This window comes from Lithobates pipiens, unplaced genomic scaffold (genome assembly GCF_037356315.1).
Source record: "Lithobates pipiens isolate NorthernLeopardFrog02 unplaced genomic scaffold, aLitPip1_a1.2 Scaffold_25, whole genome shotgun sequence".
In the NCBI taxonomy this organism is placed as follows: Eukaryota; Metazoa; Chordata; class Amphibia; order Anura; family Ranidae; genus Lithobates; species Lithobates pipiens.
The window spans coordinates 148,473,248-148,495,935 of record NW_027507787.1 but is presented as its reverse complement, the minus strand read 5'-3'; the positions used below and the strand labels follow the sequence as shown (position 1 = coordinate 148,495,935).

Sequence of the window (22,688 nt, the reverse complement as noted above, 5' to 3'; positions counted from 1 at the left end):
CATGGATATGAAGTGTGAGCCTCCTACAGAGTAATGGTCGCACACTGTGAACTTGTTGTCATTCATGGACGCTCCCCCAGGGACACAAGAATATGGTGACCAAGACAATCCAAGAGTCAAAATTTTCCTATAAAAAAAAAATATCTGCAGGAAAGGACGGTAATCTCGGGGAGGAAACAGAAAATGTGGCATGTTGCCCAAATTTACAACACAAACAAAGAGGTCGCACAGACCACAATGAAGCCGCAGTTTACTACAGTTTGTATTACAAGAAAATTCAATCCACCCAAAACGTAATTTGTTCAACTCAAGATCTTATTTATGCCTTCCATGGGAAATTCGCCACCTGCCAAGTCACCAGGCCCACCAATAAACACAGCACTGCCCTGCTTTTATTGATTCTGGATACACATAAATCACAATGTACTGTAATGCTTATCCCTCCCATTTCCACGTTTGTGCTTCATCACTGATGTTGAGTCTCATGGTTGGTATTTTTTTGGCCAAGTGCTTCTGGTGCTAGGAACAAGCCTAATACAACCAGATACCTGAGCGGAAGTGCTGAGCTGCGAAAAATCTCTCTTGGCTTCCTGAGGACTCTTGAGATGTATGACATCACTTGCCTGGGATGTATGACATCACTTGCCTAGGCATGGAAACCAACTGAGGAAATGTAAAAGAAAATAGTTTAAAAAAAGTATGTAGCGCCCCTCTCTAGCTAGGTAAATTTAGTTTCTGGGCTCCCCCATAGTGAGCGAGGCAGTGATAGATTGCGTTGGTCTGTTCAGGGTTTCCTGAGCTGAGAGTTACTCACACCTGCCTCTGAAAGAAGAGAATAGGGCTGGGAGATTAAAAAAGATTGTTGAATATTTATCATTCCCCAAGAAATCCCTGAAAGGAGGCATCCAGACAGTGGCTAGGGAGGTGATAAATGTGCAGGAGGCCTGAAAAAGGGTTCTTTCTCTCAAAGGAAGGTTCCAGTTCTCATGGGGGGGGAAGAGAGTGATGTTCCCCCTGGGAGCTGGTCAGAGAGACAAGAAACTGCAGTCAGGGCCTCAGTAGCTGCAGGGCAGACGGCCTGGAGAAAATTGCCTAGGGATTACATTTGTTAGAGGGTGATACACTAGAAAAGGATCTTTTTATCTCTCTCTGAGGACCCTAGAGTAGATACCAGAATTTGGGTTGATCTGAGGTGTGAAGGTGCAGGAAATGTGATGACCTGAGGTCTGAAAGTCTGACGGGGTATGAATTGGAACTGATCTGAGGTGTGAAGGTGCAGGAATTGGGGCTGATTTGAAGTGTGAAGGTACAGGATTTTGATCTGATCTGAAGTGTGAAGGTGCAGGAATTTTGGCTGATCTGAGATTTTTCAGGTGCAGGAATTGGCGTGATCTAAGGTGCCAAGGTGTCGGAAATAGGAGCTGATCTGAGTTTTGAATGTGCGGGAATTGGGATTGATCTGAAGTTTTAAGGTGCAGGAATTGGGCCTCACCTGAGGTGTGAAAGTGAAATTGGATCTTAAATGAGGTTTAAAGGTGCAGGAATCGGGTTTGATCTGGGGTGTGAATGTGCAGGAATTGGGTCCGATCTGAGTTTTGAGGGTGCAGGAATTGGGGTTGACTTGAAGTGTGAAGGTGCAGGCATTAGGCTGATCTGAGGTGTGATGGTGCAGGAATTTTTCTGACCTGAGGTCTGATGGTACAAGAATTTGGACTGATCTGTAGTATAAAAATGCAGGAATCGAGGTGCAAGAATTGGGTCTGAACTGAGTTTTGAAGGTGCAGGAATTGGAACTGAGCTGACTTTTTAAGGTGCAGGAATTGGGCCTCATCTGAGGTGTGAAGGTGCAGAAATGGGATCTTAACTGAGGTTTGAAGGTGCAGGAATTGGGTTTGATCTAAAGTTTGAAGGTGCAAGAATTGGGTTTAATCTGAAATCATAAGTAGCAAGAATTTGGTCTGATCTGAGATATGAAGGTGCAGTAATTGGAACTGAGCTGAAGTTTTAAGGTGCAGAAATTGGGCCTCATCTGAGGTGTGAAGGTGCAGAAATGGGATCTTAACTGAGGTTTGAAGGTGCAGGAATTGGGTTTAATCTGAGGTCATAAATTGCAGGAATTGGGTCTGATCTGGGGCGTTAAGGTGCAGGAATTGGGTTTGTTCTGAGGGGTAAAGGTGCAGGAATTGGGTCTGATCTGGGGTGTGAAGGTGCAGGAATTGGGTTTGTTCTGAGGGGTAAAGGTGCAGGAATTGGGTCTGATCTGGGGTGTGAAGGTGCAGGAATTGGGTTTGTTCTGAGGGGTAAAGGTGCAGGAATTGGGTCTGATCTGGGGTGTGAAGGTGCAGGAATTGGGTTTGTTCTGAGGGGTAAAGGTGCAGGAATTGGGTCTGATCTGAGGTTTGAAGGTGTGGAAATTGGGGTTTATCTGAGGTCTTAAGGATCAGGAGTTGGGTCTGATGTGGGGTGTGAAGGTGCAGGAATTAGGTCTGATCTGAGGTCTTAAGGAGCAGGAATTGGGCCTGATCGGAAAGTGTGAAGGTGCAGGAATTGGGTCTGAGTTTTGAGGGTACAGGACAACCTGCCTTAGAGATTTGGCAAAGCCATGTTTCCTTCTGTCACCAGCAACTGAAGATGCCACCTGCCAAAAAAGAGTAATTCAAATCTCCAGGATGTGTCCCACTTCCTAGGTGTATGACTGGGTGTCTTTAAGTACACAATATCTCTAATCAGAATCTCTATCTCCTGCAGTTAGTCACATTTGTACTGCAGATTATGATGTATTGGCGGAATATTGCTGATTCTAAACATTTTCCGCTCCCATGGGTGATACTGCATATCAGGGAATTGACCCGCTGTGGCCGTGCCGGGAATCTTCCTCAGTAAGGACAATGAGGGGGGGTTCGGGGTGTTCATCCTGTGAACATCCCTCATGTAATTGGGAACAGATTCCTCGCAGCCTCCTCTGCAACACTCTACAAAAAAAAAGAAACTATAGTTTCAGATTTACAATTGCAAGAAAAAAAAATCTTCCCCGACCATTTGCTTATTCTAATTCTCTTCCCACGCCGATGTTGGAAAGGCACATGTCATTCCAAGCATGCTTCTAATTTCACAGTATTAGGGAGCAGATTCACTTCTAGAGATATTGAATGTATTGTCTGCGGGTAGCCATGTTTTCCTGCCAAACGGGACTTTCCACAATGTAAAGGTCTGCAGGGTGGGATAAGTTATGGTTTCACCCCACCCTTCCCCAGTCAGGGCCTGCAGATCCCCCATCCCTGTAAACACTCAAAACTACAATTCAGATTATAGATAGGAGATAGTAAACTTTTTAAACCACTATTGCTGTAATTCTGTTCAGTCAGTCTTGCGATATACATATCAAAGCAGGATTGTGAGACCTTTCTTCAGAAGCTGCAGCTCTGCCACTTCCTGTGCCACCTTCCACCAGCCTTCTTTCTGAATTAGTACCTCTGTACTGGGGCTGCTGTTAGAAATAATGGGGGCCCATACAGCCTACCTTTTGGGGTCCCTTTGACCCGCCCTTGACCCCACCCCTGTCCCAGCTTTGAACATGTAATAGAATGAGCCCTGACAGGTCCTCTTTATGGAGAGATCTGGAGTCTATTTGACCCCAGATCTCCTCTTCTAGCTTCCAAAGCATCTGATCATACTGAGATTTCTGCTCCTACAGGGCTTTAGAATGCTCTGTTAGATATTTTGCAGAAATTAACTGGAAAGGGTGCCGGGGCCCCCCTGTTGAGCTGGTAGGGCCAGGTCCAGTACAACAGGACTGGCAGTACTGCCTTAGCAGCAGCCCTGTTCTGCACAATGCTTTCTCCATGCTTTCTTAAGCGAGTTGCACAAATATTTGATCTTCAAGCTCCCCATGCCTGAAACATGTTGATGTTTGACAATAATGTACTATGTAGCAGAGCCCAAGTAGCTGTGTATATACAGTCATCTTAATTCTGTCACCAGTCCGCCATCTTCCCTGTGCTATCCCTTGTAAGCAATGTAAATACCTTCCCTCTAGCTCCCAGTGCCTAAAACATGTTAGGGTGACATCACTATATTTTTTCACCCTGGCCCACAGTGCAGCACAATATTATGATTGCATGTTTAAAAACCCTGGATTGTCATTTAATAAGCACATTGCAACCATTATAATTGAAAGCCTTCATGATTAGTAATGGAGCTTGATGATTTTTCTTTACTGCTCCCCTTTGGGTAAGCTCAGGCTAATAATGATTCATTGATTCATGGTAAACCATCTACTCTTCATGGAATTCATCACACTGCTGGTTTTATCTCAGCAGCTGTCCAGAGAGGATGCAGACTGCGCTGTCTGACTTACTGAGGGAGAATCAGAAAATCTGTGCCTGCAATTTAAATGAAACTATTTTTCGTTAGACATAGATAATTAACAACCTGCACTGACATTACCATTTCCACGTAATACATCAGACAGCCCCCATTGTGTGCTGCATCACCCTAAAGTACCCCCATTCTCCCCTCCCCCCATAAGAGCTGTAACGAGTCTCAGGACTATTGGCTGTATATTTCTGTGCTTTACAAGACTCCAAACAGCAACAATCAGTTAAACGGGAACAGGAAATGCCGCATCTCATAGCTGCGGGCCTTTCCCAACTGTACATTCTTTTATTAGTTCCAGGGATTGTGTTTTCCCACGGAGTAGCCCTGCTCCCTGCCCCCCCTCTCCCCGCCGCCCGCAGAGCCAATCTGACATTTTCAACCAAGTCAGATCAACTGCTGGAAATTTCACTTTTTCACTGCTGGAGCTGGAAGATCCTCCGAGCTGATAAACAGAGAACCCAAACACCAAAAGAAAGACTTATGGCTGCTGTATCAGTATCATCTGTCGAGAAGACGGGGATTAATGATGGGCCTGAGTGGCAGGGCCAGGAGAGTTTAATGTTCTGGAGAGTTCACAGTCCTTAGATGAAGGACTATAAATCCCAGCATGCCCAGACCAGAGAGAGAAAAGAAAGAAAGGGAGGAGTGAGAAAGGAAGGACGGAGAGAAGAAAATGAGAGAAAATAAAAAAAAAGGATTAAAGGGAAAGAAGAGAAGAGGAAAGAACAATAGAATTAAAAGGAGAGAAGAGACGAAAAGAAAGAAAGAATGTCAGTCACAATAAAAATCGCTGATCGCCGCCATTACTAGTAAAAAAAAAAGATTATTAATAAAAATGCCATAAAACTATCCCCTATTTTGTAAACGCTATAACTTTTGCGCAAACCAATCAATAATCGCTTATTGCGATTTTTTTACCAAAAATATGTAGAAGAATACGTATCGGCCTAAACTGAGGGAAAAAAAATGTTTTTTTTATATATTTTTGGGGGATATTTATTATAACAAAAAGTAAAAAATTATGTTTTTTTTTTCAAAATTGTCGCTCTATTTTTATTTATATCGCAAAAAATAAAAACCGCAGAGGTGATCAAATACCACCAAAAGAAAGCTCCATTTGTGGGAAAAAAAGGACGTCAATTTTGTTTGGGAGCCACGTTGCATGATCGCGCAATTGTCAGTTAAAGCGACGCAGTGCCGAATCGCAAAAAGCGGTCTGGTCTTTGACCAGCAAAATTGTCCGGTCTGTAAGTGGTTAAGTAGTACTGCTAGCAGTATATGAGGAATAATGAATAGTCTCTAGCTGGGGTCATGTATATGTTAAAAAAAAAAAAATCTACTCACAACTTTTGGAGGCGGGAGGTCAGGGAGACACTTCTGCGGTGGTGCCGCGTGCTGTGCGATCGTCCCATTTGTCAGAACCTCTTTGGCTGGATTGTCCAAAATTTCAGCTGCTGTAAAAAATGATTTCGGACAGTTAGGGTGTTGATTTCCAGAAATGTGATTATGTTATGTGTATCTATAGGCATTCCCGGGGGGGGGGGGGGTCAGGAAATGTGATATTTTATAAACTGTTAGTGGAAGGTGTGACATACCTGAATTGGATTTCCCTGTCTCCTCCTTGCGCTCAGACACCAACACTTTATTCATGTAAATATATTCCTCATCGCAGCCTGGAATAAAGAGAAGATCCCACTTGATGATTTTTTTGAACAGCAGATAAACTCTTATGTCATTAATTTCATTTTTATGGCTGGAGGTCCTCAGTACTGCATAGTGAACCCCGCTAACCACAAAAGGCCCAATCAGTGGGAAAACCCAAAGTATTTAATGATGCTGGTGACGTCAAAGTGTTTACAATTCAATGTAGTAAGTTAGTAACCCCCAGACTTTTTTTTAGCTGGAGACTTAGGAAAGAAGCTAAAAACCTAAACATTTTTATTTCATCATAGTATAGCTTAAAAAAAAAATACGAGTGCATTCCAGGGTTCAAAAGGAGCTCCTTTATCATAGATACAATACAAATAATATACACATATAATTAAAGCTGAACTCCGGGAGAAGCAAATATTGTTTAAATACAAGCCTCACGTGTATTTGTCCCTGAATCTTGGTGTGCATTGTGTATTTCTTCCAGATCTGTGCAGTAATCCAGTGTAATCCAGTGTGATTACCCCAAAATCAATACCTGCCCTTATCCAAGTATGCAGCCTGGCGGGCCAGAGGGGGGTGTTTTAATACCAGGCCACATGCCCTCAACATGTGGGGGGAATTCTTTAACAAGGGGGCCCGGATCCCACCTCCCCATGTGAATAAATAGGGGTAAAGTGTAAAAAAAAAAAAACACACCGTTTTTAACAATGCCTTTATTAAAACTAAAAAACAATGCCCCCCCCCCCCATGTAGATCCATCATCAATCAAAATGTTCACCACCCCAGACTCTGGCCGCGACAAAGGCTAACCGCCGACTGCCTGCTCCATCATCTAACAGTTCTTAAATAGGTAAGCAGCATAGTCACCAGGCGACATCACCTCATGGCACCACCCCATGTGACGTCACCGACCGAGCATGCACCGGTCACTGCTGCTCTCTCTACCCTTGTACAGGGTGACTGGTCTTGTCTCCACCCCCTCCTATAGTTTTCTTCAGGCAGCCTGTGGTGGGTGGAGCCTGCTGGGCCCCTCCCACAGCTCTGCTCCTGCACAGTCCAGCACACTGATGATGTCACTACTGCTTTTACAAGGTGATACCTGTGTGGGGAAAGGCATTTGGTGCACACAAAATACATTTATATCCATCTGGCTATTGAGACGGGGTCATGCTGAGTAAAAGTCTCTGCTGGCCACTGCGCCTGTCACACAGGCTGAGAGATGCAGAGCATACACTTTTACCAGTGTGGATACTTCACCTTCAACATCATCCCCTCCCAAGTGACCACCAGAGTTCCATCTGATATGACTGCCTCAATTGGCTACATCGGCAGCATGGCCCTGTATTGAAGAATACTGTATATTTAAAGAGTAACTCAATTTTTTGTAAGAAGAAAAAATGAACCCCTTCGGGTGAGCAATGTACATTACAGGGATTTTAACAAACTTTGTGGCAGATTTCTCCCTTTTGTTGCTGTAAAGAAATTGTGCTTTGTTTCACCAGACTGATCGCATACTCATTCAGAATGGGAGTGTCTGGTTCATTAATAATCAGCTGATGCACTTTCGGTGTTCTAATAAGAAAATTGCAGTGTCTGCATCCCTTTTGAATTACTCTCAGCCCTGATCAAAGCAGTGAGATGGCCCTTGGGAGGAGTTATGCAAATACCAAATGTCTTGATAGGTGGATATCAATCTGAAGAGGTGGGAATACCTATGCAGACTGTTTTTTTGTGCCCCCCCCCCCCCCCCCAGCCTCCAGGGTAATGCCATGTGATACTGAGCCTCAATCAGAACTGAAATTTAATGAATGCAAAGGCCTGGGCTGGGGAAGGGAAGGCTGGATAATGCTGGAAGTCCTCCAGCCAGGAAATGAGGAGGGCTCTCTCTCACTTGCTGCAGCTTCTAATGCACACTATGAGAAGCTTAGAGTATGCAGTGAAATCAGATTAAGCCATTTCAGTCCAGGAGAGAAGCCGGTACAACTGTGCAAGGCCGAGGCTCCATTTACAGTTGTGCGACTTGTCATGCAACTTTGGACATCAAAGAGGCATGGCAAGTCGTTCCCCATGTTTTCCAATGAGAACCATTCATATATGTGCGACTTAAAATTGCAGCAACTTCAAAGAAATTCATGCATTACTTTGGTCCCACTTTAATGCAACCTGAGGGCCATAGACTTCAATGGCGACCCTCAGAAGTTGCATGAAAGTTGTACCTGAATTTTATACAATGCAACAGTTGTCCATTATCACTGGTGAAAGCCAAAGACATATTCAAGTTGCACCCATCCAAAAAGGTGCACCAAAGTTGCACTCCAAAGTCGGTGCAACTTTGGAGTCCTACAAGTGTGAATGGAGCCTCAAGGGAAGGCTAGAGTTCCACTTTAAGTGTAGCAATCCAACATCTCGGCAGTCAGCTGGCAGTCTGTACAATCCGGACGCAATCCTCTTTACTATCACAGCATGTGTGGCTACTATGGAGGAATTTGCTGGCTGCGGTCTCTTTCATCATCAGAGTATATATCAGCGGAACATCTGGAATGTGTGATAGGAGGACTGCAATCCAAACAGCAATATTCTCCACGTCTGGCGATTAATTAAAAACGGCGGTCAGCGTGGCCTCCGCACGACCTCCAGTGACAAGGCGCCGGCTTGCTAATGTGCGCCTACCTTGGAGGAATGGAAGAAATAGTAGGGACATCGATCATTCCATTCATCTAGGAGGATGTCGGGTTTATGGTCCCATACAATCAGGATCACGTTTAGGAATTTTTGAAAAGGATTTATTGCGAAATGCCTTCCTAAATACTGTTTAAATTAGTTTCTGACTTATTTTTTTTATAGCCGCTAAGATAACGGTTGCAAAACTCTGGAAAAAAACAGACCATCAATACTGAAGGATAAGGGCCAGGAAATACGTGATTTGGGTTTTAAGCCTCATCATCAGATCTGTGTCTTTACGGTGTGACCATAGGTGGATAAAAACCCCAGTCACACAGGTTTTCTAGGGGTTTTTTTTGGTTTCGTCCCCACCAAGGTTCAAAATACTAATACTACATACTAGGGTGGTGTTAACAGGTCACATTCTTTTTAAAGCATCCTTGGTCTGAGTCGGCGTTGACCAACACAGCTCAATTTACCTGGTGGGAACAAGTCATATATCCATAGGTGTGCACACAGGGTGTTCTGAATGAACACAGTGAGTGATCTGTACCAAACGCTCCATTGTTCATTCTTAACTGAAGCATAGTAAACTACGTCCCTCAGCACACAGCACTTCCCATTCCTTCACTGTCCAGTACAGCTGAGGTGTCAAAGAATGGGACTGGGGAAGCTCTGTCCTCAGTCCCTTTCTCTGTCTCCGAAGTGAGACCTCAAGGTTTTTTTTTAGACCCTTGATATTTCACCAAAGCCCCCCCAATGGGGCTCCTAAAGAAATTGTAAATCCATAATAAAAAAATATTCTAAAAAATATTGAAAAAAACTAAATAGTAAAAAATAATAAAAAAATAATAATAAAGACACCGCCCACTGCCCTACTGACACCAATCTTTGCTCTACTGACACTGTCCACTGCTCTGCTGATATACACGTGTGTTTTTGCTCTCGGATGCGTGCCCTTATTCCTATATCTGTGCAGGCAGTAATATGGCAGACACCATGGAAGACTTGTGTTATGTTGGCATGGACTGGGCCCCTCAGTCTTCTCCGCACTTGACTACTGCAAAAGCCACTGTCCCAACAAAGCATACAGGCCCTGGAACTTCTCAGTTTGAATGCATGTCAATCATTCACTTTGAAGTGCAGTCAGAATGAGGATGACGACCCTGGAACTTGCCACTTTAAAAACAAGTCAGCCATAGTGCCTTCCATATTTACAAGTTTCTAATTTTGTCTCTCAGAAGGCTACTGTGGGCACAGTGTAGCAGTTCATTACTCTTGACAGGAAGGGTGGGGAAACATGGATTTGTATTATTAAGCAGTGTTTTCCACACACATATAGCTTGTAGAGGCTTCTTAATTTCTATTTTATCTTCTACTTCTCCTTTTTTGGGGAGTGGGATGTACTGGCGCAAGTGAACTTGGGAATGGATCTGTAAGTGTCCATCTATAGCAGGGGTCTCCAAACTTTCTAAACAAAGGGTTAGTTTACGATCCTTCAGACTTTAGGGGGACCAGACTGTGGCCAGTGGGAGTAGATAATGTCCTGGTGTCAACGAGAGAAATAGTGCCCCATCACTAGTGTCAGTGGGAGGAATAGTGCCCCATCACTAGTGTCAGTGGGAGGAATAGTGCCCCATCACTGGTGTCAGTGGGAGGAATAGTGCCCCATCACTGGTGTCAGTGGGAGGAATAGTGCCCCATCACTGGCGTCAGTGGGAGGAATAGTGCCCCATCACTGGCGTCAGTGGGAGGAATAGTGCCCCATCACTGGCGTCAGTGGGAGGAATAGTGCCCCATCACTGGCGTCAGTGGGAGGAATAGTGCCCCATCACTGGCGTCAGTGGGAGGAATAGTGCCCCATCACTGGCGTCAGTGGGAGGAATAGTGCCCCATCACTGGCGTCAGTGGGAGGAATAGTGCCCCATCACTGGCGTCAGTGGGAGGAATAGTGCCCCATCACTGGCGTCAGTGGGAGGAATAGTGCCCCATCACTGGCGTCAGTGGGAGGAATAGTGCCCCATCACTGGCGTCAGTGGGAGGAATAGTGCCCCATCACTGGCGTCAGTGGGAGGAATAGTGCCCCATCACTGGCGTCAGTGGGAGGAATAGTGCCCCATCACTGGCGTCAGTGAGAGGAATAGTGCCCCATCACTGGCGTCAGTGGGAGGAATAGTGCCCCATCACTGGCGTCAGTGGGAGGAATAGTGCCCCATCACTGGCGTCAGTGGGAGGAATAGTGCCCCATCACTGGCATCAGTGGGAGGAATAGTGCCCCATCACTGGCGTCAGTGGGAGGAATAGTGCCCCATCACTGGTGTCAGTGAGAGGAATAGTGCCCCATCACTGGTGTCAGTGGGAGGAATAGTGCCCCATCACTGGTGTCAGTGGGAGGAATAGTGCCCCATCACTGGTGTCAGTGGGAGGAATAGTGCCCCATCACTGGTGTCAGTGGGAAGAATTATGTCCACATAGTTGGTGTCTGTAGGAGGAATAGTGCCCCTAAAGCCAGATCTGTATTGTATTGCTATTCCAGGGTTTTTTGAAGGCCCTGATTTCTTGGGAAAGCACATCTATTGATTTACTCAACTTGATAAGGAGGGCCAGGGAAAGACACAGGAGCCCAGGACAGCAGGACAGGCATAGGGAGACAGCATGTGGAAAACCAATGTCCCTCCTGCAGCTGCTGAATGTCAGTGGGAGGGAGGGGGAAAGAAGCAGGCATTCAGCAGCTACATGGAGGAATCGGTTCCTCTACATCCCACTGTCCCCACCGTCCTACTATCTAGGCATAAAGGGGGGCCACATCTGTGTGGATTCCGAATGTAAACTCAGGATCTTTCCCCAGCCTGGACTTGCAGCTGGCTCCCACCTCTCAGCTGCACTGCTGGGAGACTAAGCCAGCTGCTCCTGCCCCTTCCACAGCCTAGCACTCCAGTGAGTGCTGGATGGGCAGAGCAGAGAGTCGGTGACTCTCATGCACCACCCTCTGCTCAGAGGGGAGTGATTAACTAAGCGATCAGCAGTGTTTGATCCCTCAGTTCTCAGTGCAGGGGTGGCGGGGTACAGATGCAGCATTGAATCGGTGTTGCATCCACCTAGGTGAGTCAGGTTTTTATTGTGTAAACCCCATACCTCTCTTTTAAAACACCCACTTACTAGGAGATGCATTAAATTGAATTTAAAAGGCAGAAGGTTTTTTTTTACCCCTCTGCATCCTATGTAGTAAACTAAAAACCTTCTGTATGCAGCTCCCCCTGCAGCCCCCACCACAAAATACATTCCTGAGCCCCGATCACGATACAGCAACGGGAGCCAGTGACAAGGATCGGGGACCAGGCCGAGCCCTGTTCTGTGTTTCCCATGGAAGCAGGGCGAGAAAGTGGCTTCCTATGGGGGCACTTGGTATGTGTGTGTTGGGGGGGGGGGGGGCATTGGCCGTGGACCCCATAATAGGAGGATCGTGGCCGCTTTGTGCAAAACCATTGCACAGAGCAGGTAAGTATAACATGTTCGTTATTTTAAATACAAAAAACAACAAGCTTTTAAAATCACTTTAAATTATTCACATTTTACCCCGTAACTGAATTGAGACCTTCTTTCTGGTGAAAAAAGCAGATGAAGACATTGTCCTGGTATTTGGGCTAGTTGTAAATTTGGGGTTTATGTGGTAGTCTGATGTTGCGTCGGGTTTTATTTTTGGGGTGATTGTTACTTTGTATCGGGTCTGTGGCTCTCTTAGTAGGCGCCTTGTACTTACTGCTGTTGGATTTGACGTACATCTGGAGGATTTCGGAAAGCAGACATTTTTTCAGGATGGCGGCACTGCTGAGGTTCTCCTTGTCCAGGATGCGCAGGAAATCTTCCAGCTCGGTCAGAAGACGCTGTAGGGCTGGGAAAACAGATGGAAATGTTGGAATTTATAGCAGAAACACAACATGCATCGCAAAGCCTCTTCTATACTTCTGTACAGTAGGAGCTCCAAGCCCTGAGCCGGATATCATATGTCATACAAATCTTATGCCACTTGTAGAAAATGTTACCTTATTTTTATTTTATATGTGTGTAAAAAAAACAAAAAAAAAATTAAATCCAATCTGGTTACAATTGCTGTGTATGTGTGTGGGCACCTTCCTATTGGAGCCAACTTTTGACTACTATTTCCAAGAATTAACTCACATGAGAAGCACAAACCAAGGCATTGAAAAACGAGCAATGGTAATTGATTGCAGTTCACAAAGTCCCCTTCACTCTATTGCCCCGTACACACTATCGGATTTTCCGACAAATCTTGGATGTGAGCTTGTTGGCTGAAAGTCTGACCGTGTGCATGCTCCATCAAACATTTGTTGTCAGACTTTCCGCCAACAAATGTTGGCTAGCAGGTTCTCAAATTTTCCGCCAACAAGACTTTGTTGTCGGAATTTCCGATCGTGTGTACAACACAAGTCCAATGCACAAAAATTCACGCATGCTCGCAATCAAGCAGAAGGAGACTATTGAACATCCTTTTTCTCGGCTCGTCGTACGTCTTGTATGTCACCGCATTCCCACATTCGTTATTGTTGGCCAACATTTGTGTGTTTGCAAGACAATTGGAGCCAACATCCTTCAAACAAAAATCCATAGTTTTGTTGTCGGAAAGTCCGATCGTGTGTATAAATGTTCCCATGTTGTACAAAGAAGTATAGGAGCATTTTAGGTCAGAATGTTTGTGGCAACACGTGAAAATCTATCAATTTAAATATCAAAAGATAAAATCTGAGGTTAATAAAACTTCTCATTCTCGACTTCCTTCAACATGCTTCTAAAGAAATTTACTGATATGTGAAAAAAATACATATCATCGAGCTGAACCTATGCTCTATAGGGGTACAGGTTGGTGGACACTTGTCCATCAAAGCTATATGAGCTTGTTGAACATCCAATTCCAAAACCATAATATGGAGTTGCTCCCCCACCCCATCACCCCAATGCCCAATAATACAAAGTTGTCCCACTTTGTGGACACATCCTCCACTCCTCTGGGAAGGCTTTCCACAGGATTTTGGAAGGTGTCTGGGTATTTGTGCCCATCTGTGAGGTCAAATACTGATGATGGATTCTTCCCAAAGGTGTTCAGTAGGATTGAGGACAGGGCTTGGTGCAAGACGCAAGAGTTCTTCAGGGGCCCCTCCCCTCCAGGCAGTCAAAAATAATAATAATAATAATAATAATAAATTATATATATAAGAGGGCCAGTATGGTGGCCCGTAATTATGGGAGGAGCCCGGAGGGTATATAATCAGACCACCCACAACGGTCTGTGTCGGTTCCAGTGCAAGGTACTGCACATCAAGGGGTTGACTCTTCTCAGCCCCCTCACGGTCGTCTATCTGTGTGTCCAATCGTAGGTGCACTTCGGCTTCTTCATTCGTGGTCTTCGTCGGTGGTTCCCGCTCATGGTCGCAGATAAGTAGTATCCGAATCTTTTCATATCATGTGCAAACTTGCGGCTTATCATGCTTACTATCCTGCACCCCTTTTGCAAAACCTACCTCTGAGTTGTTGACACTCATGTCCCGACGTTGTTCGGCACAGCCGAGTTGCTATCAGTTGTTCCTCGTTATCACTCGCCATAGGCTTCACTGGTTATAAAATTCACTGTTCTCATCCTTTTTTGAGATAAACAGGTATTGTTTGTATGGGTTTCTGTGGCTGATTGAGGGGTAATTAAACCCACCTGATGTCTTTCCTGCACTTGACTAGCCTGGGGGGATGGGTGGTTGATAGGTGTTTGGTTTCACAGTAAGGAATGGCATACACTCTACAACCAATTCGTATCAGATACTCCTTACTGCCAATTTATATCAGATTCATCTCATACATTTTTGAGCTGATTCGTGTCAAATGCATTGCAGAGGCTGACTCTGCCAACTCACTGCATGTCCACGTAGTTGTACCTTCGAGATCGGTCGTATATCTTCATTGATTGTCCCACGCTCGGACCGCTACACACTCGCTGTCGCAGGTAGGACTTTGTTGTTACCGCTCTTCTAAACTCCAATAGTTACCTTATCATGTTCGTTTATCATGTTCGTTTTGCAAAGTCGCACTTACGCCACCGTAAGTCTATGTCATCTTTCATGTATTTCATCCTTTCTACCCAACGCGGGTTTACTCGAGCCGATCACTTCACGGTCGATGCGGTCAAATCCGAAATTCAAGCCCCTTACTCACCTCGCATCTACGGCCGATTCGAAATCTAGTCGCAACTTCGCTTCTATGTTTCGGATCCTCGGCAATCACAAGCCCCTTCAACCGTCATCACCATTTAGTTGATTCGAACCCAGCCATATCATCGGCAATACGGTCAGATCTGTTATACGAGCCCCGTAGTCACCTCATATCTACGGCCGATTTGAAATCTAGTCGCAACTTCGCTTCTATGTTTCGGATCCTTGGCAGTCACAAGCCCCTTCAACCGCCATCACCATTTAGTCGATTCAAACCCAGCCATATCATCTGCAACACGGGCAGATCTGTCATACGAGCCCTGTAGTCACCTCGCACCTACAGCCGTTTCGAATCTAGTCGCAACTTCGCTTCTATGTTTCGGATCATTGACAATCACCAGCCCCTTCAACCACCATCACAATTCAATCAATCCGAACCCAGCCATATCCTCAGCGATACGGTCGGATCCCATATACGAGCCTCTCAGTCGCATCTACGGAGGATTCGAGTTTAGTCGCAGCGTCGGCGCAACGATTCCAGTCCTTGCCAAACGCAACTCTAACAACCAAGCCGAATCCTGTTGCATCACCGACTCAAATGAGTCAAATATTTCGCAGACTATTCCATAGCTATAGCCCAGTTCAAACTAGTCACATCGACTGTACGAATTCAGCAGTACTTACATTTGACCTTCTCCGTCTATCCATACATGATCGTACACAATTCTCTCCACCAATTTGCTCAGTGTTGCGCACGGTCATTCCTACATAATCACATTTCCTCTATAACCTTTCTTTCGCCTTTCAACAAAGCTGCGTTCTTGCAATCGCTGCAAGTCTTTTCTGCATTTGGCTCAAAACTGCCAATCGTTTCCAGTAGCAACACTGCTGTTCACCTCATACCTACACACTTATAAATCCGCAAAACATTGCTTTCACCTTTCAAATCTCATCTCTAGTAGAAAAACGGCTGCTCTCCTCATTCCTACACACTTATAATTAAATTTATAGATTCAAATAAAGCTGCTTTCTTGCAAATTGCTGCAAGCATCTCTGCAATAGCTTAATACGGCCACTCATCGTCTCCAGTAGCAACACAGCTGTTCACCTCATTCATTCATTCATTCATTCATTCTCACCTCATAATTCAAATTATAATTCAAATAAGGCCGCTTCCTTGCAATCGCTGCAAGCATTTCAGCGAATGGCTCAAACTGCCACTCATCGTCTCCAGTAGCAACACGGCTGCTCATCGTTTTCTCTGTCGCTTTCCCCTTTTAGGCCAGTTAGAACACCAGTTAGTCCACCCTGCACCAGGTTTGGACAGTATCTCCCAAAAAAAAAAAAAAAAAAAAAAAAAAAAACATTGTCGAGGGCTTGCATCTTCACCAGGGGGCCAGCTTTGCCCCAAACAGCTCTTTGCAATCCCCATCGTCAAAACGAAATTCTCATGTCACCTTACTACAGGCTCCCGGTCAACTCAGTTCTCGCCTCCAACCAGTCAACTTCACAACTAGGGCATAAAGTCAGGTGTGTAGTTCAATGGGATTCCCCCTTTCTCTTAAACACACTTTCACTACATATTTTTACTTCACATACAGAATTTGACCTGCTCCTGAGGCGTTAGCAACTGTCACATACTTCTGTGCACTTCACTCTGTTTTCGAAGCACAAGCCTTCAATACGCAGACAAGGTCGCCTAATCTCCATACTTGCTGGCAGTGCAAGCATTAGTAGACCGAACCCACGTCAATTAACTACAGATCGCAACATTCCTACTTAGTATACCAGACTTCAGCTACCCACCCCAGTCCGCCCTGGGGCGCTCTGGTTCATTAGTCTGTGCCGAGCACAGACTGACACCCGAGCTATCGGTTACCTAGCCAGTCACCTCCTGGCTCACCTCGGTTGTTACGCATTCTTTTGAGTTTTCTAAAGTCACACTCAACAGCGCTCGAGCACAAACCAACTGTCACTATGGCTGTCGTTCCTTGTCCTATTCTTCTTGTTTCCTTCCGCCTTTCATCTTATCTACCCAACGCAACTATCCGCTCCTACCTTTGCAACTTACCTCAAACATACCCCCCCTTGCTTTTAGTTGACGCCATGTCGCAGGCAGACAGTGAGGACTTTGCCTCAGCCCTGCCATCACCCTTTACGGGCTCAGCAAGCGGCGGTTTAGTCTCACAAGAGCTTGGACCAATAAAAAAATAAACAAAAAAAAAAAAAAACACAAAAAATATATATATATATATATATATATATATATATATATATATATATATATATATATATATATATATATAAACTCATAACAGAACGGTGTCGCAGGAGTAAATCCTACCCTGCTGCAGCCAGGAAACCAAGCCTTTAGGCTACTGTTTCCACCGCCAGTGGCAGCCCTTCCAGGCACCACTTCAGTCTATCTTCTTTGCGACTACTCAGCTGCACTCCTGGGTAACCACACTGTCAGCAGCAGTCCCTGAAGTCCAAGCAGAGTGACAGCCCTGGAGGTACGCCCAGCCATGCCCCTACCAGCTCCAGTCACCACCGTCATTCCCGTACCTTCACTTACAGATGCACCATCGTCTTCCCTGCACACCTTGTCCTAGCAGGGCATCTAGGAGGACATCTTGGATGACAACGACGTTAACTTAGCATCCCTCCTCATAGCAGTACACAACTTGGCCTAGAACAAATCATATTCGCAGGGAGATGTCTCCGTCATCCTGAAGACCAGAGACCCTTTACTTAATCGCAAGCTCACTGTCACAGAGTTTGTGCGGGCCTTGGGGACAGTCAGAGACATGCTAGGCAGAGCAACCCCAACAGGAGGGTAGAATTGGACCCGTATCTGCACGCAGCAGGTCACAAGTACACAGGGTGCCCATCCTTTGACTATCACTGCTCATTTTCAGCCAAGGCAGCAGCCAGACTCAAGGGGATCTTTTACCTCCCATCTTTTAGTGTTTCTCTTCCAGGCAAAGACCCTGACTAAATCCTTAAATTAAGATGTGCCAGCTATAGCAGATCTGCCCATGAGAGTCGAATTTCTCACAAATTGGAATGGCATGCCAATGTGTATTCCTTCAGCATCTCTCTCCATCTCAGGTAGTCATGGTCACCGCAGCCTCCACAGGTCCTCGCCTCAATTTTGGTCAAATTGGGTTTATAGGGCCATGGCCGTCAGAAATCCTCTTGATTTCTGGGTTCAGTTAGTCCTCCTCTTTGTTCGACCTCTACCCCATTGTCGCAGCAGCTCAAGTCTGGTGCAACAACTGGGCAGGACAAACAGTGGCGTTCTCCACAGACAACCAAGCCAATAAACCAATAAAGGAGGTCCTAGTAGCTGGCCATCGTGGCCTTCCTGTGCAGGCTGGTGCCACTATCCCCACAGCACCAATCTAACGTCCTATGCGTCCACATCCCAGACAAATGCAATAATCTGGCCGACGCACTACCCGTTAACTTTGCTTCGTTATTTTTTGCAGGAACCTGGAACCGACCCGACCATGTCTCTTATCCCACACTGGTCGTAGCTAACCTCGGATTCAAACAACACTTTCACGATGCTACCTGCCTTATTAATCTTTCACTATCTCACAACACCCTGAAGGCCTACCGGGCAGCCTAGAGGTTCTATGTCAGGTTACTAGCCTCAAACCCCAGAGCAATACCAAGAGTTCTCCATCACATCCCGGTCTTCATATTATGCCACCGCACACAGTTGGCATTGTCACACAATACCTTAGATCCCACTCAGCTGACATCCAGTATTTCATCCCCTTATGAGATCCTAACAAACCGTCTTGTTCGCCGCCCATACGGTCAAGACCATGTTGTGTGGTATTCACAGGCAATGACCCCAAATCAGTATCAAACGGCTACCCGTCACCAGCGCCATATTCCGAGACGTGTCTTTCATCCTGTCACATTCCTCTTTTGGCTAAATTCAGCCTGGTCCTTCAAGCAGCCATCTACCTGGCTTTCTACAGCTTCTTACGCCCCAGTGAATACTGTCACCATCCCAGTTGTAAAGTGTTACATAGACACCACCTCACACGCCATCAGACTTCATCTTGCTCCTCAGCGTGTCCAAAACACAATAGTCCGGTCCAGGGGTTGACCTAAAACCTTTCCAAACTCTCAAAGCCTGGTGACCCGTGTCCATCCTAGATCAATTTTTGGCCCATATGTTTGATCTCTCGCAGGACAGCCCATTACTACCGTTCTCGATTAGTACCCCAGGCAGCAACCAGTTCATTAGTCACGTCAGGTTCCTTTTGAGCACATTAGGCCAGGACCTTGGTCATTTTCTTGGACATTCTTTCGCATTGGAGCAGCATCAGCAGCCTCACGAAACGGGGTCCCAGTCCACGCGATCAAAGATGGGCAGGCGGGAATCCACCTGCTTTACTCGATACATCTCCAATCCACAAGTGGAAATGTCCTGAGCCTTCAGAAACTTTGCCCCGTAGTGTCTTGCTGTACATAAATTAATAATTACCTCCCTACACCAAATCTTTTGCGGCCTTCTCTTGGCATATCGCCCAGCAGAGCAGGGCTCACCGCCCAGCTCACCAGGGCTTACCTTACAGCAGACCAAGGGCACAATTCAGGTCTATTTTATGTTGTTAGTCTTGTGACGTGTTTATGTGTTCTTTCATATCTCTTACAGCGGAGGGCTCCAACCATAAATAAGAGGGCCAGTATGGTGGCCCGTAATTATGGGAGGAGCCCGGAGGGTATATAATCAGACCACCCACAACGGTCTGTGTCGGTTCCAGTGCAAGGTACCCACCCACCCATTTCCCTTCTTAGAGTACTTCACTTAAAACACGTTTCTCTACAGAAACATCCATTTACTTTCTTAAGGTATGCGGCCTTCTCTTGGCATATCGCCCAGCAGAGCAGGGCTCACCGCCCAGCTCACCAGGGCTTACCTTACAGCAGACCAAGGGCACAATTCAGGTCTATTTTATGTTGTTAGTCTTGTGACGTGTTTATGTGTTCTTTCATATCTCTTACAGCGGAGGGCTCCAACCATAAATATATATATATATATATATATATATATATATATATATATATATATTTTTTTTTTTTTTAAAGCTGACCCTTAAAAAAATAAAAAAAGGGTCCTAAGTACACTGTGTTTGGATGCCAGACACAGTGCACCTATGGGAAGCGCTACGTCTATGCAATCATGAGATTTCAGATGTGACACTTTATTTGCGGGCATTTAGCCCGCCTTGCGGCACTGTCTGGAGCACCGAGTAGCTTCCACTCATTCATAGTATATATTACTATGGCCGGCCAGTTTAAGTGGCACTGTGCCCAGGAGAGAGGAACCAGGAAGTATGAGAGGACGGACCTCTCCACAGGAGACATCATTGGAGAGGACAACGCACTGCAAGGTAAGTAAGGGGGGAGGGGGGGTTTGATGTGAGGCTGCTGCAACTGGGTGGGACGCATATGCTGCTGCAACTGGATGGGACGCATATGCTGCTGCAACTGGATGGGACGCATATGCTGCTGCAACTGGGTGGGACGCATATGCTGCTGCAACTGGGTGGGACGCATATGCCGCTGCAACTGGGTGGGACGCATATGCTGCTGCAACTGGGTGGGACGCATAAGCTGCTGCAACTGGGTGGGACGCCTATGCTGCTGCAACTTGGTGGGACGCATATGCTGCTGCAACTTGGTGGGACGCATATGCTGCTGCAACTTGGTGGGACGCATGCTGCTGCAACTTGGTGGGACGCATGCTGCTGCAACTTGGCGGTGACGCATGCTGCTGCAATTTGGCGGTGACGCATGCTGCTGCAATTTGGCGGTGACGCATGCTGCTGCAATTTGGCGGGGACGCATGCTGCTGCAACTTGGTGGGAAGCATGCTGCTGCAACTTGGTGGGACGCATGCTGCTGCAATTTGGTGGGACGCATGCTGCTGCAATTTGGTGGGACGCATGCTGCTGCAACTTGGTGGAACGCATGGTGCTGCAACTTGGTGGTGACACATGCTGCTGCAATTTGGTGGGACCTATGCAGCTGCAATTTGGTGGGACCCATGCTGCTGCAATTGATGGCGACACATGCTGCTGCAATTTGGTGGGACACATATGCTGCAACTTGGCGGTGACACATGCTGCTGCAATTTGGCGGTGACACATGCTGCTGCAATTTGGCGGTGACACATGCTGCTGCAATTTGTCAGTGACACATGCTGCTGCAATTGATGGTGACGCATGCTGCTGCAATTTGGTGGGACGCATGCTGCTGCAATTTGGTGGGACGCATGCTGCTGCAACTTGGGACGCATGGTGCTACAACTTGGTGGTGACACATGCTGCTGCAATTTGTTGGGACCCATGCTGCTGCAATTTCATGGTGACACATGCTGCTGCAATTTGAGTTTGGGATAAGGGAACTTGAATGGCCTGACCTCAACCCAACAGAACACCTTTGGGATGAATTACAGTGGAGACCGCAAGCCCGGCCTTCTCGTTCAACATCAGTGCCTGACCTCACAAATGTTCAATCGTTGCCATAGACATTAGCCACACTCCTAAACCTTGTGGACAGCCTTCCCAGAATAGTTGAAGCTGTTATAGCTGCAAAGGGTGAGTCAACTCAATATTGGACCCTACGGACCAAGACCGGGATGTCATTAAACTCATGTACGTGTAAAGGCAAGTGTCCCAATACTTTTGGCAATAGAGTGTATATCGTTTTGTTTTTTTTGCCCTTCATGTGCTTCATCCTTGAAAACAGTTGCTCACAAATATTGGTGCTGCTGAAAACTGATGAGATGAATAAGATGTGATTGTGAGGAGTGGGAGATTTATCTTTGGGGTGACAAAACTTTTAAAAGCCAAATAAAGAGACACGGGGGTTTATTTACTAAAGCTAAAGCATGCCGGATTAGTCACACTTTTGCAGAGAAACCAATCTGCTTCTAACCTCAGCTTGTTCAAGTAAGCTTTGGCAATAAAAACTGGAAGCTGATTGGTTTCTATGCAGAAGTGTGACTGATTTTGTACTCTTTAGCTTTAGTAAATAAATCCCACTGTCAATTTTTTTCTTCGGCTGCATGTGTTCACTAAGTCTAAACGCATTTTTACAAAAAAAAAAAAAATTTTTTTTTTTAAATAAGTTTCTGATTTTGTGTTGGGGCGCATTCATAGCCGCCTTGGACTGCGTACGGCCCATGGGCCATAGGTTGGACATCCCTAAATGTCCATATTGGACATTCACAGACAGATATAAAAAAAATTATTGATTTTACAAACTGTCTCAATTTACTGACAGTTGGCAACCCTGCACCCCTGCTATACACCAAACTGGACAAACCATGTCTTTATGAAACTGGCTTTGTACACAGGGCCCCAGTCATGTTGGAATAGAAAAGGATCTTCACTAAACTGTTACTAGAAGGATGGAAGAGCACAACTGTCTAAAATGTATTTGAATGATGAGATCTAAACATTATCCTTCACTGGAAATGTCTGAACTCAACCATTTGGAGGGGTTTTCATACATGGGGCCATATGCTGTGGGTGCGTGTGCATGAGTTTGTCTACATTTGTGTTTATATATATAAATATATATCTTTTTTTTTATATATACATATTTTTATCAGGCTTCTTGTGGTTCTACAATATAAATCAGCAATTCTAGTTTTGCATGTCCTTAATGGTGTGGTTTGTGGTATATATATATATATATATATATATATATATATATATATATATATATATATATATATATATATATATA

At 45.6% G+C, this 22,688-nt stretch overlaps 1 protein-coding gene across 8 annotated transcripts in view; it reads right to left on the bottom strand.

The window, feature by feature from the left end:
• Positions 1-22,688, bottom strand: part of AFAP1L2 (actin filament associated protein 1 like 2) — a 216,822-nt gene that overhangs the window by 113,248 nt on the left and 80,886 nt on the right. For 6 of the 8 annotated variants that reach the window (XM_077454971.1, XM_077454975.1, XM_077454973.1 and 3 more), the window contains exons 2-4: positions 12,452-12,583; positions 5,973-6,050; positions 5,722-5,831 (exon numbers count right to left, since the gene is read on the bottom strand). In XM_077454971.1, coding sequence (XP_077311097.1) covers positions 5,722-5,831; positions 5,973-6,050; positions 12,452-12,583 — 320 coding nt within the window. The remainder of the gene's footprint in view (positions 1-5,721; positions 5,832-5,972; positions 6,051-12,451; positions 12,584-22,688) is intronic. The other 2 variants (XM_077454972.1, XM_077454979.1) reach the window with 1 other exon arrangement.